Source organism: Piliocolobus tephrosceles, chromosome 15 (genome assembly GCF_002776525.5).
Source record: "Piliocolobus tephrosceles isolate RC106 chromosome 15, ASM277652v3, whole genome shotgun sequence".
NCBI lineage: Eukaryota > Metazoa > Chordata > Mammalia > Primates > Cercopithecidae > Piliocolobus > Piliocolobus tephrosceles.
The window spans coordinates 75,789,355-75,806,652 of NC_045448.1; the positions used below are offsets into that span (position 1 = coordinate 75,789,355).

Here is a 17,298-nt window from a genome sequence, read left to right on the forward strand (position 1 = left end):
AAAAAAAAAAAAAAAAAAAAAAAAAAAAAAAAAAAAAAAGTAAAGGACACAGACACTAGATGTAAGATTGAAGATGACAATGATTTATAGATTATGCCGTTATCTGAGGAAAACCTGAGAAAAAAATAACAGAAAAATCATTAGAGCTTCAATTGAATTACAGGACTTATTAAGATAGCTAGTTTCAAAATAACTATTAAAAAATCAATAACCTTCTAGTACACCAATAATAATCCATTAGAAAAAAAAAAAAAAAACAAGGGGAAATATTGTATTTTCATTAGCAACCAAAAATGTTAAATTTATATTTATAATTTATATACAACATATGTAGTAATATATATTAGCTTCTATATTATGTATTATGCAATATGTAACAAAACTTTTTAAAAAATGTGTGGGATCTATAGAAGAAAAGTGTAAAATCCTATAAAGCATGTTAAAAGTTCGACTACATGGACTATGCATCATGTTCACACACTGAAAAAAAACTTGATATGCTAATAATTCTTTCCAAAGCTAATTTCTAAATTTAATGCATCTATTGTATTTCCAGTAAAAATTTCAACATGACTTATCCATAGGGGTATTTTAGATTATGAATCCAGAATTTATCAGGAAGCATATATGCATGTTGATACGATTAAAGAAATTGTCAACAAAGTAGATAGATCAGAGAAAACCTAAACATAAATAAAATTCATTGTAGGACAAAGTAATATTTCAAATTTGTAGGGAAATGATCAATCAATAAATGGTGTTTGAACAATAGGATAAACTTACATGGCATTTAAAAAAGAGGTAATCTAATTATATTAAATCATTGGAGTGGAATGTTAAATAAGAACGTCTAAATTATGAAAGTATAGTAAATGAAATTATTTATGCATATTTGTCTACTGTTGAGCTGAGGAAGGTCTTTTTAAGCATAATAACAAAGAGAGAAAGCACGAAAGAAAAGGCAGATAGACATAACAACATAAAATAATATAAAATAATCACTGAAAAAGAAATGAACATTTTAACCTGAAATATAAAAACTTTTTGCCTCACATACCAGTCAAAAGGTTATAGCCTTTAATACAGCCTCAACATATAGTTTCTGCAATTCAATATGGAATTTAAAAATTAAGATTTAAATTTAAAACTCTATTAATTCACAAATACAAAAGAATAACAAATATATTAAAATATACTCACTAGTAAGAAATGCAAACATAACTAACATTTTAATCTTTTAAATTGAAAAAGATTTTTGTAAAATTGTTAGGAATATGGATAAAGGAACACTCCATATGTTGGATCTATATATTCTGATTCATGCTGCAAGTTACTAAAGCTTTCTGAAGAGTGACTTAACAGAGTGAAGCAAAAGGATTAAGATGGCTAATACTCTGAACAAACAACTTTTCTTCTAAGAACTTATCCTAATAATCATCCATGTGTGCTAGTTTTGCTAAAACATATTGATGACAAATTATATTTTGTAGCAAAATCTCAAAACATCCCCAGGGTTTAAGCATGAGGGATTATTTAAATTATGATACTTTGTAACCACTTGGCATGATCTTATAGAATAAAGTTTACTACATAAAATATTTCTTACTTTATTATGTAAAACAAAAAATAAAATTGTATATGCTGTAGGACTATAATTATGAAGATTCTATGCATAGAAAGAAAGCCTTGGGCTGGGCACAGGAGCTCACGCCTGTAATTCCAGCACTTTGTGAGGCTGAGGTGGGCGGATCACGAGGTCAAGAGAGCAACACCATTCTGTCTAACATGGTGAAACTCTGTCTCTACTAAAAACACAAAAATTAACTGGGTGTGGTGTCTTGCACCTGTAATTCCAGCTACTCAGGAGGCTGAGGCAGGAGAATTGCTTGAACCTGGGAGGCGGAGATTACAGTGAGCAGAGATCATGCCATTGCATTCCACCTGGGCAACAGAGCGAGACTCTGTCTCAAAAAAAAAAAAAAAAAAAAAAAAAAAAGAAAAAGAAAAAGAAAGAAAGAAGTCTTGGCTTGAAATAATTCCTAAGAATTGACAATAGTGATGCTTGGGCAGTGAGATGAGCGTTGATTTTACATTTATTTTTCTTCAAAGTATTTTTTTGTAAGTTGCTAATTCTTTTTAATATGTAATATTTTATGATTTATCCATAATTTAAGTATATTAAACCATAATTTAAACTAAAATGTGATCAGAAAAACATTGGAGTTGTGCAGGTAATATTCAACAGTAAGTTATTTTTCTTAAAAAAAGAAAAAAAGGTGGCTTAAGTTCTTACCTAAATGAACAGCCTCAAGAATCCTTTCAGGATCCTTCTGGACTCATCTGCTTAATCAGAATGTTAGTAATTTGCATTTTTTCTATTGCTGTACTCATCAACTGTTTTATATACAGCAGTTTTTGTTTTCATCTGTTTCATCTCCATTTTTCAGTCACTGACATTTATTGAAGCTGTGCTATTTTCAAAATGCTGAGGAAGGATTGGGAGGAAATGAAGCAAGGAATTTTTATCCAGGTGTAGACAGAAAAAAAGAAAGGAAAGATGCAGACAAAGAAAAAAGGATGAAAGCTTCCAGATGACATGTGGGTCCAGACAGACCCTGGCAGAAAGCCCAGCTCTTGGAAAACTGGCCCTCACCCCAGGATTTGTAAACAGCACAAATTCATTGATGAAGATGCAGGAGAGGTGAAGAATTTGCTTTGGCCATCTCAGCAGCACTGCCCTGCTGCCCCTAACCCCAACCCACTGGACTGGCTGAGAATATATTCTACAGTCCCTTCTTAACATCCTTCCAGGTTGTAAAGATATTATATATTTATCAAGACAATTAGTGACTTATAAGAAGTCTGAAGAAGACGGAAGCAAATACCCAAACAGATACAGAATTCACTAGCACCTCAGGGCAAAGGTAATTCCGCCTGTGACAGGAAAAGGTCTTTCAACAGCAGTTTGACAGCTCATGGTGACAGATCCCTCCCTTGCCCGCCCCCCAGTATCCTCCAGCAGATCCCTTGGTGGATACCTGGGACTATTTTTTGAAAGCCAAACTCTGGATACTTCTGTATTACCTAAACTCCAGCACCTCTTACATTCCGTATTGGCACAGTTCCGAAGACTAAGTTTGTTTTAATTCTCTACAATCTTTCCTGTTCAAGGAGTAGGTAACTAGAATGAACACATTCCCGTTTTAAGATACAAATAGGACCTTGCAGGTAGAAAGACGTCCATATTGTTTGTACCTTAGTGTGATTTTAATTAGCTGCTCTTCTCTTGGTTCAACTCAACTTACTAAATTGAATTGGCTATGAAGGGAATGGAGCAGTAATTTGGGATCCTGCATTTGTGAGGCAGGATTGGGGAGCGCCTCAATGCACACTCTAGCTGGTTATAGCATTATTGGAGGGAAACCACCAAAAACGAAGGGGATAGTATTTGTGTCTTCTTTGCATTCTGCCTAAAGTCTTAGGATGCCAGTGTCCTAATTGGATCATTGAAAATCTATGATAGCTTTGATTTGGCAGGTAATCTAGCTGAATCTTTAACACATTGACTTCCAGACCCCTCATCATTCTAGCTGGGAAGAGAAAGGAACTTCAGGAACAAATTTAAAAAATGAAATTTGTTAAATGATGAAAATTTCTGTGAAGTTTTCTTTTATCTTCCTAGCTCATGTTTGAAGAACCCAGCTAAGTTGTTGAGCTAACTCGTATTTCAAGCTCAGGGCTGCATTCATTTTGGTTCCCATCAAGAATTCTAAAGGCATTTGAACGTTCCCCTTGGCTCGCTGGGACTATTTAGAAGAGTATCTCAGTTGTTTGTAGGGTTTTCTTTTGTTTAAACATTTTCAGAGTCAGACAAATTCTTTTATGAAAACATATTAACTATTCAAGTGGATGTTTCTCCACAGTAAAATAAAATTAGTAAATCATACAAAGTGGATATTTAAGCTGATGCTCCTAATCTCCTCACATGCCACTCAATGTGCACATGAGGGTTTTAAAAATTAGTGTCTCAATTATATTCTATGATAGAGAGAACAGAGGTGTTGCTAGCATGACTGCTCAGCACCCTCCCCTCATGAGCTCTGGCAGCTGTGTGATTTGTGAAGGTGGCTGCCCATCAGTCCATCTGTGGCTTAGGGCACTGGGCTGAGCTGTAAAGGCAGAGTATCATTGCAGATTATTTTTTATTATTTGAAATAATGGCGATAAAGTGGAAGGGAAGGTGAAGAAACCCAGCACTCCTAGAGCTATGAAAAAGCCATAAGGCTCTGGCCTGAAGGGGAAACCCAGTTAATCTAAAGAAGGAATCTCTAATCATCCAGTTGAAGGATTCAAGGGTACTAGGTGGTTTTCAGGCTCCAGGAAGAAGGTCCCTGCCACTGACGACCTCATGCCAAGAGGCAAGGAAGCTGCTATGTAGACCTTCTTTATAAGAGTACAGGTTGGAACCATACCGAGAGCCTGGTTTTGTTAAACCCAACACATACTACCCTATTTTTGATGATTTATGTGGGTAAATAGGATACACCCAGAAAAAATCTGGCACATATTTTTCATGACCTCAAAATCTCAAAAAGGCAACTTCAGGACAAGGTCTTGTGGTGATTCTTTTTTCTTTTTGGTCATTGTTTTCATGTTAATAGAAAGGTAAAATGTAGGATAGAGTTAAATTTAATCAGGTAGATAAAGGATGCAAACTAGGGGTGGGGTGAGGCTGTGCATGATTCCATCTGTGTGAATCAGTTAAGGATTTACACTGGAACTACAAAACTCGATTCCAGTGGAAAAGCGTGAGTGGACTCTGTAGGCACCAGGCAGACGGAGCTCCACCGTGAGAGGGGCTCAGGTATTGGGATGCAGCTCTGGGCAAGGCCCCTGTGAGGCATAGCCAGATTTGGGTCTCCAACTAAACCCCTGATTCCAGAACCTTGGCTGCCTCTTACAGAGAAGATGATTCTACCACTTTTGTTTGTATGACTTTGTGACCCTAAGAAGACATTTTAAAAAAGTAAGTAGGCAATAAAGAAATGGTACTTCTATGTAAGTAGTGCATGTGTAGTAGTGAGTTCTGTGATCGATACACGTTCCTTTGTATGTGATTTGCTTTTAAGATGTTGGAAATGAGAATCTGATATATTAGAGAATTTGACTTACAAGATTTGCAATTTTAATTGTAACACCTAGGAGGATTTACCGAATTAATTTTGTAGTCAATGTTTGGATGCTCAGGAGAACCTGAATTTATCCGTTTAATTCTCAGGAGGTTGAAATGCTTTAAGATAATCTGTATGCTAAATTTAGAAGTTTTGATTTATTAGTCTTTTTTTTTTTTTTTTGAGACAGAGTCTGGCTATGTCGCCCAGGCTGGAGTGCAGTGGCACGATCTCGGCTCACTGCAAGCTCCGCCTCCCGGGTTCCCGCCATTCTTCCGCCTCAGCCTCCGCGTAGCTGGGACTACAGGCACCGACCACCATGCCCGGCTAATTTTTTTTGTATTTTTAGTAGAGACGGGGTTTCACCGTGTTAGCCAAGATGGTCTTGATCTCCTGACCTCGTGATCCGCCCGCCTCGGCCTCCCAAAGTGCTGGGATTACAGGCTTGAGCCACCGCGCCCGGCCTGATTTATTAGTCTTATAAGAGCTAAGTAAGTCCTGTGAAAGGTTGTGTTTCTTCTGTTTGTAAGTCTTCCTGTTAGGGATTTTAAGATTTTAACAAAGCCAGATGTATCAAATTTGTGAGTATAGTTTGAAATGCTTAGAGGAATTTAATTAATCAAGTTTATAAATACTGTTTACATTTTTAAAGATTATTTGATTTGTTAAGCTTATAAAAATTGTGACTAACAAAAATATGTAAGGTTGATTTGATTAAGTTTGAAAATTGTGTTCAAATATTTAGTTGGAAGTATTCTGTCTCATGTTTAACAATTTATTGAGCTTTAGTCAAAGAACAAAGGCAAATGAATGTTTCATACTTTAACACACACAAACTAGATTTATAAGAAAACTTCCATGATTTATAAGAAAACTTAGTTCAAAGGCTAAAAAACACTGTAACTTCAACAAATTGAATATCAGTTAAAACTCACGCAGCTGTAAGAGCTTTTTGCAATGAACGCATTCTCATTCAGATATTAAATAATGATTCTCACTCCATATAAGGGTGGTGACTTTGCAACATAAAGGATTGGAAATGAATGTTTAGGGGATGGTATAAAAGAAAACATTTGGGTTTTCTGGACCATGATATACAACTGGTAGATTGTGTGTACATTTCCAAAGATGGAAAGAATGCTGAAAAGCGTTTAGCAAGAGATTTGCTGCCCCAGTCAGGACAGTTTTAAACTACCATCTTTAGGGGGAAGAACATAAGTGTTTACCCTGTAGCTATTGTACTTGATGTAGAAGGAATCCAGGAGGAGGCTGAGACAAGAATGGACTTGTATAATGGATATGATTGTTTGTCACAGTTTACTAGAGAGCATAATATTAATTACTATTAACTGATATTTTAGAGGACGTCAGGCAATAAGTTAGAGGCTTTTCAAATCTTTCCTTCTCTCCTTGCAACAGTATTCTACAAGGTAAGTTTCATTATATCCATTTTATCAGTTGAGGAAACTGGGGGCCCAGATAGGTTAAATACCTTGCATATGTACACACGGTTAGTAAGTGGTAGAACCAGCACTGGAACCCATCACCTGGGCTCTTGCTTAACCATTCTACTGCCAAAGGCTAGGAGTAAGGTTATTAAAGGGCATGCTCATACAAAGGACATGAAAGGCACTCAACAGGGAATCCCAAATATTAAACATAGTGATAAAGCTGAATTGGAAAGTAGATTAAGAACTATACAAGAGAAGGGCAGGAGATGAGGCTTAGGGCTGCTTAGACAAATTTCCTTGAGCAGTTCATATGCTGCGTTAAAACGCATGCTGATGAGTACGTCTCCAGGCCATCATTAAAGCACCTCTTCATCCTTGGTACTCCTCACCCAGACAGCCTCATATTTCCCCTTCCACTGAGGTGGAATTGAAGTCTCTCAAGGTGGCAAGAGGGAAGTTTGGGGCAACGTAAGCCAGTTCCCCAGTCTGTCTCACATACATAGGACCTCACATGCACCACTGCATGCTGGAATTTTCCTGTGTCTATGGTATTTTAATATGGAGTGAATAATCAGACAACTACTGTGGATGCAGGAGTTGGAGGGCTGGGTGTAGGGTAGGTTTCTGCTGGTTTTACCTCAGCAAGGACAGGTAAAGGGGAGAGTGCACCTGCTGCTAGTAGGGGGTGTTAGAGAAAAATCCAGGGGGTTGACAGCAGTTAGGCCAGGGAAGGGCCCATAAAATGGAGGAGGTGCTTATACTTTTCATCTGTCTGAGCTTCCGGTATGCCTGGGTAGACTGGAGGTAGGATGGAAATAATAAGTACCTCCTCCACTTGGAAGTCTTTTCCTGGGGCACAATACCTGTTGAGGGTGGCAAGGTGTGGGTCAGGTATCCTGTGAGGCTCAGTCAACTGGAGTGTGGAAGAGGTAAGTGTGAGTTAGAAGCCATGGTTATTCTAGAACAGGGGATTCTGAATCAAAAGCATGCTATTTTGTAGCAAACCTTTATGGTAGGCAGAAATTTGGCCCAGTTTTTCTTTTGCATCAAGGCACAGCATCATAAGTGTGCTGTATGGTCTGCCTGAGGCATGGGGTCTGGTTTTCAGATTTTGGCTGATGTGTGCAGAAGAGAAGCATGGTCAGTTTGCTCATGATGCACACATTTTAATGAGTACCTATTCTGTGCCAGGCACTTGGATAGGTGCTGGGAACAGGAAACCAAACAAGGGACCCCTGTTTTCATGGAGCTTGCAGTCTAGTGAGCAGGGAGGTGTGGGAGATAGACAAGGTACAGACATTTGCAACACCGTGGGATAAACGCTGTGGAAATATAAGGACACTTCAGCTAGACTTGCAGGTCAAGGGCAGCATCTTAGTATAAGCACTAAGCTAAGTCAAAGAGGACACAAGGTCACTAGGGAGGATGCCAGTCCAAGGTGTCTAGGTGGTCCTAGACAGAGTGATGGTAGTAAGGTAGCTCCGTTCTGGTCATCTCCTTTTAAGAGGACCATTAACAAATGGAAATAACCAGTAGAGACTAATGATGATGTAAAGTTGGAGGAACCAGGGACAGTTAACTAGAGTTTGGGACACTTCAAGATAAATAGAAGCTTAATATCTTATCCTTATACTTACTGGAAAGCCTGCTCCATGGAAAAGGTCTGAGACAAGTAGGAGCAGTCTAAAACCAAAGAGGCAGATTTCATTTTAAGGAAAGGAATAATTTTGTGATGATTTAATAATTTATTGAATTTAACAAATGGAAAAAATTGAGCAGAATATTTAAGCAGAGTTTGGTACTTTTATAATGGAAAGTTGTGGGGTTGAACTTTTATTTAGGTGGAATATTGTCAATTTTCCTCAAAATATTGCCTCTAATATTTTCTCTTGTGTGATAGGACTCTTACATTGCTTTTCTGCCTCCAATGACAGTTTTCCTTAAATAAGTTATCATCCAAAAGCCACCAAGTGCAGGAACATGTAGGCAGATGTCTAAGGCACACAAAAGCAAATTGCATGGGTCTCCAAGCTGTGAGGGGGTGGAGAGTGGGAGGACAATGCTAAAAGAAATTGTTTCTAATCGCTCTTTTAGGTCGAAACAGAATCCTCATTGGCATCATGAGGATTAAATGAGATAATGGACTGGAGGGAACATAAATAAAAGGTATCATTATCAATTTTATTAACATAAAACTTCCTTTCTAGTTTCTAAATGATGGATATTAATAAATTATTATGAGTATTCCCAATCCAGTGTTCTTGAAATTAATTAAAAAACAAAACTCCACATTCATTTCCCTGTGCCTTGCTGCCCCTCTTCCTCTTTGTCCTTTTCCTCCTCTTCTTTCTCTTCATTCTCTTTCATTCTGTCTCCTCCTTCTCTTTTCTCTCCCCTCCCTCCTCTCTCCCCTATTGCCCTCCCTCTCCTTCTGCTTCTCTTTTTACCAGGAAGTCTTTCCTATATTCCCAAGGGTAGTTCTTCGCTTTAACTCTGCTCTCTCTGCATGGCATTGATTGCATTGGGTTATATGCTGTTTGTGACCTTGTTACACTCCAAAGACTCAGATCACAATGGCAAAGTCACGTCTTACTGCCTCAGAATATGGCACACAGTAAGTGCTCAATAGCGGTTTGATGGATGGATGGATGGATGAGTGAGGAGAAAGGCCATTCCCTTCACTGCCGTCTAATTTCATTTCCTCTTACCATTCTGTGCTGATACTGTCTCTTTGATCCCTGGCTTTTCATTCTCTCCCACCTCACTTCTCAAGTTTCTTTTCAGGTATTCCAACTAATCATTATATTTTAGCATTAAATTCACATAGAGTATTCTCATTTTCTTCCAGGCAACTCCTCAATTCATTCCCTGATTCACCTGTGAATTCACTTCAGTTGAATCAATCTGTCATTGACCCAAGGCACTTTGCAACATTTGACTTCCATGCTTCTGTCATACAGCTTCTTCTACCTGAAAGGTCATTTCTTTTTTTTATCATCTTCTCTAAAAATCTTATCTAATCATCAAGGACCAACTCAATTGCCCTGTCTTGAGGTCTTCCTTGATCATTCGTCACTGCTGGGCAAGATGTCCCTCCTCTTGTCTCCTATAGCATATAACTGTACAACCCATATTAAATATTTTACTTAATACCTTATATTTTAGTTATCTCTAAATCAGTCTTATTTGCCCTCATATATAGTCCTTTGAGGGAAGAAACAAGGCTGTGAGTTAGGAAACATCACCTTACCTTGATGGCATCAACACTGAATATCTTTTTCTAAGTTTGATGGTGTTTCTGTCTCATGATCCTCCTTCTAATTCAGCAACAATAATAGTAACAGCGTCTTGTGCTTTTACTATGTGCTTTTATGTTGAGAATTATTCTTTATTTGCATCGAATTTAAACTATGATTTCTTCCAGTTTCTTTAAAAAGTAACACCCTTGACCGTTCAGGACACTGCAGGCTCCCAGGAGTTGGGAGAGAGTGTGGCGAGTGTAATGGAGCAGCTTCAGAGAGGAGGTGGGCATTGAACCTCTTGAGGAAAGGTCCTGAAATCTAAATGACCCATCTAAGAATTAACAAACTCCATTTTGATCCACATCAGTGCTGACATTGGAAAAGACAGGGCCAGTTGTGGCCAATGAGCTTCTAGTGAATGGCTATTCACAGCATTACAGCAGTGCATGGTAATGGGTTTCCAGGGATATCTGAATTAGTGCAAAGGATCCTGGAATTTAATTCCCCCACCAAGTGGGGTGAGGAAAGACTGCTCTGAGATAAACAATGAGATTGCAGTTCAGCCAACAAGGTAAAGTTCAAGGACAGATTGCAGGTCTAATAGAGACCTGGAAAGCAGGATATTTAAATCGGTAGCTGAGTATGGCTGGGACAGAGTGTGTAGACACCAGAGTTCAGTGGACAAAATTTTTGTGATTTATGCATGTTTTTGTTCTAGGTTCCTCTTTCACGTTATCAGCTCTCTCAGAGAACTCAATGCCTCTTTTGCCTTCAATCATTACTGTCTCAGGGTAACTATATGTTTTGGTCTCAGAGAGACCATCTCTATTTGGAGTCTGAGTGAGCAACTGTTACCTTTCATTTTGCTGAAATTATACTTGCCCCTACCAGGTAGAGAAGCAGTGATACCAGGTCAGTGCTTGTCTGAACCTCCCTGTTGCTCCTGTTGTTATGTGCATGATTTCAAATCAGGTTATCTGCTGCCCATTACCCAGTTCCCTGCAGGGCTTAGGGATTGCCTCCCTTCCTCTATTTCCTTCTTAGATTCTGCTCCACAGTACTTGCCAGAGCATCATAATAGAACCAGTAATTGTCACCAACTCCTGAAAACGGGGGCTAGGGGAATGAGGACATTGAGGGAGGGAATCATCACCTCTCTGTGTCCCCCATTTTCAAATTTCATGAAACATCACACATACCTTTTAGTTTTATAGTTGTAAAGAATTTTTAAATTCTGAGAGAAATTATAGCGTTTCAATAGCTAAAATCCCTGGTATTTGTTGGAGTTTAGATAGAGGTAAACCTGATCTTATTTAGCTATATTTGTCTCTAAAACATTTTTAAATTCTAGGTAACCACTGCCTTCAAAAAATAAAATTCTTTCTAACGGAGATATTTCTTCCTTCCTCTCCTCTCCTATCCCCTTCCCATTTCCCACTTTTCTTCCCTCTCCTCTCCTTCTCCTCTCTTCCTGTCCTTTCCACCCTCCCTTTTTTCCCTTCCCTGCCTCTATCCCACCATTTATAGAAAGACTACAGGAAACATTTAAATTAGTACTGCAATCTGCAGCTGAAGTTTTTTCTCTGCATATACTTGGTTCTAATAGGGAATTTGGCAAAGTTAGTTTGACCCAACAATTCCTTTAAAAATCCTTTAAAATGAGAAGATATAGCTTTTTTAAAAAGTCATTTTATTTGATGTAGTAATTCTACTTATTGGGATCTATCCTAAGAAAATAATTAAGAAGGCAAAACAAAGTTATCATATATAAATATTCCTTAGATTATTAATTATAATCCCAAAAATCTAGGAATGAACTAAATACACAATAGTAGAGAAATGACTACATAAATAATAATAGCATATTCACATAATAGAATAGTATGAAGCCATTAATATCATGTTTCTGAAAACTTTTGAATAACACAGGAAGGTGTGATTAATGTCTTTCATTAATACCAATGGAAAACCGTAGGCTAAAAAATTATATAGAATCTAACCTCAATTATGTAGTGTACTAATCATAAAAGAGAAATTCAAATGTTAGCAGGTGTTGTTTGTGGTCGGTTAGGCAAGGGGGACTGGATTTTTGTGCTCTTCATATTTCCCAAGTCTTCTGCAGTGAACAGGTTTAATTTTACAATCAGGAAAACCACACTGCTGTTATTTTTAAAGACTTGATTCAAAGGTTGTCTGTTAAAAATTCAAGGAATATTCAAACAGCTGATTTAATATTTCCTCTTAGTCTGCATTTCCATGCTGGAGAAAGCAGAGATAACTTATAGGGAGAGGACTTAAATCCTCCTTTCTTTCCAGGAGAGAATGGATGACCACACATGTAGGAAATACATTCACTGGAAGGCCTGAGGGGATGAGTTTATAGTGTGCTCACCAGGCTAAGCAAGGAAAAACAGAAGGAGCACTTGGCAGACATAGAGACAGAGACCTGAAGTCTCATCCCTAATTCTGCCTTGAACTCTAATCGTAGGCATGCCATTGATAACCTCCCTGGGCTGTATCTGTATGTTGGAAACATGGTGACATTCCCTGTTGGTGTCATTTCCTAAAGCTCTGGCATCTGAGAACTTTTGATCTCACTGAGCAGGTATCACAGAGCGTCAGGGCTCTGCGATGGTTTACTTGGAGAAAAACAACAATGGAGCTGAAATCTGGCTCCTTGCCCAATCCACTGTGCGGACTCTGACTCTTATCCCCACCCCTAACCTTCTAAGTTCCAGAGGAAAGATTAGGGCTGCAGAACATGTTTCTGTGTAAGCCAAAAGGAGAGAGCTGTCTGCTGGTGCTCCATCAGCTACTGAAAGCTCCAGCTCACACTGACTGACAGGTCTTCCTAGAGCTGGTGCAAAGCCCCAGTGCAGAAAAAACAAACAATCCCCTCCCCCAAAAAACTTACCCTCTAATTTAGGGGGCATCAAGAGAGTATGTGAAAGGCTTAAATAGCATCAGGTTTCACTATCCAGATATTCACTTATATATCATGCTATTGACTTTTTTAAGTTTAAGGAAGTTGTCATGATATTAAAGGAGCATGTCAATGCAGAAAGATTTACAGGTGTACCTCACTTTCAGCAAACTGAATATCTGAAAATCAGTGTAGTACGAAAGATAAATTTGCAAAATAATTCATTTCACTCCCACTTTGAGTAATTGGTTTACCATCTACATTTAAAATATACACTGATTTTGCACAATCTGTTTTACATAAAACACTAAGCACATAGGAGCTGCATATAGAGAGATGTACATGGAACTAGCAAATCAGTCTTTGGACACCACTGCAAATGATGGAAATGAAGATTGCCCTGATTCTAAAAGTGTTCATTGACTACAGGAGCTAAAAAAGGCTTCTAATAAATTGCAAATTATAAACAATCTTTATGCAAAGAGGGTTAATAGTTTGGAATTTTTTTTTTTAAGTTTTGTCTTAGCTCCTTCTTTGGGTTTCTCACATTCAGTTATCTCAGGAAGGACATCAAAAGAATCCATTTTAAAATCACAGTGGTAAGTGTTTTAAACACACTTTCACATCCCAGGTAAACATTTAACACCTGTGCACACATAGACATACACATTGGAGACCTAAGATATTCACAAAGGAGACAATACCAATAGAGCTGTGCTACAATAATCAATTTTCCATCATGTTACCTGAAGAGCCATTTATTCCAGAATACCAGCCCCAGTGTTTGAAATGCCAACCTTTTCACTTTCAATCAGCTTCGGGAACCCTAACCTGTTGGTTGCAGGAACGGAAGAGCTCTCAAATGCCTTTGCCAAGCATGTTTCTCTGTGGATAGAGACAGGCTAAATACATGACTTTTGCATTGTAGGAGAAATTTAGAGCACCTCTTGGTAAGCTCCCTGGATCCCTATCTGCAGCGTTTCTTAAGGATAGCATAGTTGTCTCTCATTCCTGAATGAGAATTCCTAGCATTATAGAGTAAACTGAATTAGACTTCTGAGTATCTTATGATACTGATGAAATGCTCTTTCACACACACACACACACAAAAACAACCAACCAACCAACTAACAACAACAAAAAACTGGAGAGTTGCAGTGGGAGCAGAAAGTTCTAGAATCCTCTAGGTGTACTTAAAACATGAAGGCAACAAGAGGCTGTCTGACAGAATAATAGGCCAGGAGGAATTTACAAAGCCCCATCCAGGGTCTAGTCCCTTGACCAAGCCCTAGGTATTGTTTGCAGCCTGCAAGAGTAAAGGGGAGAAGGAATATATGAAAAGGAGCAAAGCAGAAGTTGAAAGTTTGGGGAAGATGAGTGGAGAAGAGATGAAGAAAGGGGAGTTAAATGAAAAAAAGGGGGATGTGTGTTGAAAGGAAGAGAGATTAGTGATGGGTAAAAAAGAGGAGAAAAAATGTTAAAATAGATAAGATGAAGTTCCCATCAACAACTAACTCAGTTGATATCTGAGCACTTTCTTGCCTTTTCACAAAGGCTAATCTCACCTATCAAAGGCCACAGCCGTCATGGAGTAGATACTGGCGAAGACAGCCGCGATGGGGAAGAAGTTGTGGAACTTGCAGTAGAACAGGCCGTAGTACCATTCGTTGTGGACAGCATAGGTGAAGTTCACCACTGTATTGAATGCAGCCATGGAGGCCTCCGCGAAGGCCAGGTTCACCAGAAAATAATTGGTCACTGTCCTCATTCTTTTGTGGGCTAAGATGATCCACATCACTACCACGTTGCCCACCACAGAGGTCACCACAATGACCGTATAGGCAGCTGCCCAAAGGACAATTTGCCAGGCTGGTTGCACGAACTGATTGGGTTCCGAGGTGTTAGTGGAGATGTTTGGGGAGAGGTCTGAGTCCACCGGGAGGACGTTATCCATTTTGAAGCTAGGTGGTAAAACCTTACTATCTGTACACAACCCCCTTCTGTAGTAGAGTCCTGTGGCTGGCGCCTGGGGCTCAGGGTCCTGCTTAAGTCGGATAGGAGGGTGGGAGGCTCTTTCTGGGCAGCACTCTTTTTGAAAGCCGAACTGGCGCTCAGAATATAAACGCTTCTGGATGCGCTGCCTGCCTGCGGCTCTGAATTCCTCCACTTTCAAGCTTCAGGAGGCATTTGAGTTCAGAAGTCTGGAGACAGCATCTCTCTTGCGTTAAACTGAAAAAGGGAAAGAAATTCCACCGGTCATGGTTCTAAGAAGCAAGAGATCCCCGCCTTTATGATTTATGCACCTGCTGCTCCCTGCAACTCCTATTTCCCCTTCCTCCGCCGTGAAAGGCAAAGCCCTGTGCTGTATGAGGACTTAGGAGCGAAGTGGGGGCCCACTGCAGCGCGACCTGTAAAAGTTCTGAGCCTATGGTCAGGATTCTGGAGCTCCGTGTCCAGCTGGAGATTTTTCCTTCGCTTTTGCTGCCGCTGCCGCCGCCTGCAGTTTCGCGGGCACCTCTCGGTTCGGGTTGCTCAGCTCGGCAGTTAGCTGCGCACGAGGCTTTTATAACCCGCTGCAGAGACGTCACTGGGAAGGGGCAGTACCTGGGCTGCGTACTCGCCAGTCCCGGTGCGCAGCGCGGCAGCTGCGCCAGCTGTTGACAACTATCTCATTCCACCGCCGCAGCTACCACGCCTTTTGCTGCTTGCTACTTGCCGTGGGAGTCTGCGAGCCGGGAGTCCCACGCACTCCGCGAGGGGGCAGTAGGTGGCTTCAAAGTAACTGAGACAGATGTGGTCCGCAGCTGGAATCGTCGTTGCACTAGGGGTGCTGGGAGGAAGGAAAGATTTGGGAAACAGCTGGAGTGGAGGACAATCAGCTTCCAGGGAGGGAAGCCCAGAGCCCTGCGACAGCTCTGCAGAGGCGGCCTGCCTGTGGCAATGGGAAACGGGCATGTGTGGGGGCGATGTGCCAGCTCCGCGCTCCGGGCCGCACTCCAGCTACCGAGAAGCCCGAGGCGACTCCCTGGTCCAGGTGTCCCGAAAACAACTTTCCTGAGACTGTGTTTAGGAAACACCCCCACAAAATATCTAGCTCCATTCCCTGGCGAGCTGATTCACCTGGGAAGTGACAGACTCTAAGCTTTGAGGACACTTTCCTCAGCCACCCTGGTGACTGGGCCCCTCTTTCTAGGAGAAGCTCCATTTGAGCTCTCCACCTGACCCCTCTGGATGAGCCTCTGCTCAAGCACTGGCGACAGGGCTGAGCTCCCTGCGAAGCTTGGTGAGTGCAGAAGCCACACTCATAGGCAGCTTGTCGCTCAGACGCGCGGCTCTGGGCTCTCCGCCAGCACCCACTGCGGCGCTGCGTTTGCCTCCCGGGGACCTGGCAGCCTCCGCCTCCACGCCTGCCAAGCCTGCAGGCCAGAGCCGGGCCCGAGGTGGCATCGGTGGTCCTTCTCCCTGTTCCCCTTCCAGGTTTGCATAGGGGCTGGAGGACAGGTCAGCCCGCCTTCTCTCCCCACCTCCATCCTGCCCTGCCCTCTCGTGACTTTGAGGCCTCGTATCCCAGTCCAAGACCATTTCAAATGGTAGAACTGGTGCCAGACACTTGGAGGAGGCAGGGGAAAGACTCGCCAGTCCGTATGAACCCTTTTGGAGAAGCCAAGATGGAATGGGCTCCGCAGCGTGTTCCCGCCAGACTGCTGCAGGCCTTTCGAGTTCCGCGGAAAACTGAACCCCGGGAGTCCTCAGGGCCCCATCTACCCCTGTGCCCTGCCCCCTCCTTTCACCGCGGGGACTCGGAGCTGTGGGGCGCGAGCTCGGACCGGCAGTAAACACTTGCGCACAGGTTGGAGTTGGCTCTCGCCCGCGCCCGCCTGGGAGCTGCGTTTACGCATCGTTACGGCGAGCACTCAAACCATCTCTCCGGAAGCGCTTTAAGGCTGGGAAATTGACCGCACACTTACGCTGGGCAAAAATTGGATCCCACGCTGGGGAGGGGAATCTGTTGGTTCGCTCTGTTTTTTTTCGGAGCCTGGGATTTTAGCGTATATAGGAGTCGCACATTGCTTTGCCAGGTTCTCCTGGGCACCCGTAAACACTGCATAGAAAACTCCAGAGATGCCTTGAAGAGAACGGCGTCCCTTTATTTAGAGCGGCTGCACAGGAGGGCTTTGTGGAAAGGAATGCCTCCTCCACCTTGGATCTCTCCTTGAGGCTTCCACCGTCTCAAAGAGCTGACAGAGAGAGGGAGGAAAAGGGAGAGGGAAGGGGATGCGGGGGGAGAGAGAGGTTGGGGGGGAGGGGAAACCTTCTCTATCTTTAATTTTCCTTCTAAGCTGTTTAAAATTATCTTTTCCTCTTTCTCCCTGTCCAATAGAGCCAGGTTGACGTTTTCAAAAGGAACTTTACTCAGTGGTTAGGGGAGAACAAGAAAGCTAATGGAATGAAATCTAAATATGTAATATGTAATAAGAGCTAAATACAAAATAAATATGAAATAGTTAAAA

The 17,298-nt window shown here is 41.2% G+C and overlaps 1 protein-coding gene across 1 annotated transcript in view; it reads right to left on the reverse strand.

Moving 5' to 3' along the window:
• The window catches only part of TACR1 (tachykinin receptor 1), a 149,363-nt gene extending 133,838 nt beyond the window's left edge, over positions 1 to 15,525 (reverse strand). Inside the window, exon 1 of the mRNA XM_023188021.2 lies at positions 14,353 to 15,525. Within this exon, the coding sequence (XP_023043789.1) occupies positions 14,353 to 14,741 (389 nt within the window). The 5' untranslated portion in view covers positions 14,742 to 15,525. The remainder of the gene's footprint in view (positions 1 to 14,352) is intronic.
• Positions 15,526 to 17,298: the final 1,773 nt, after the last annotated feature.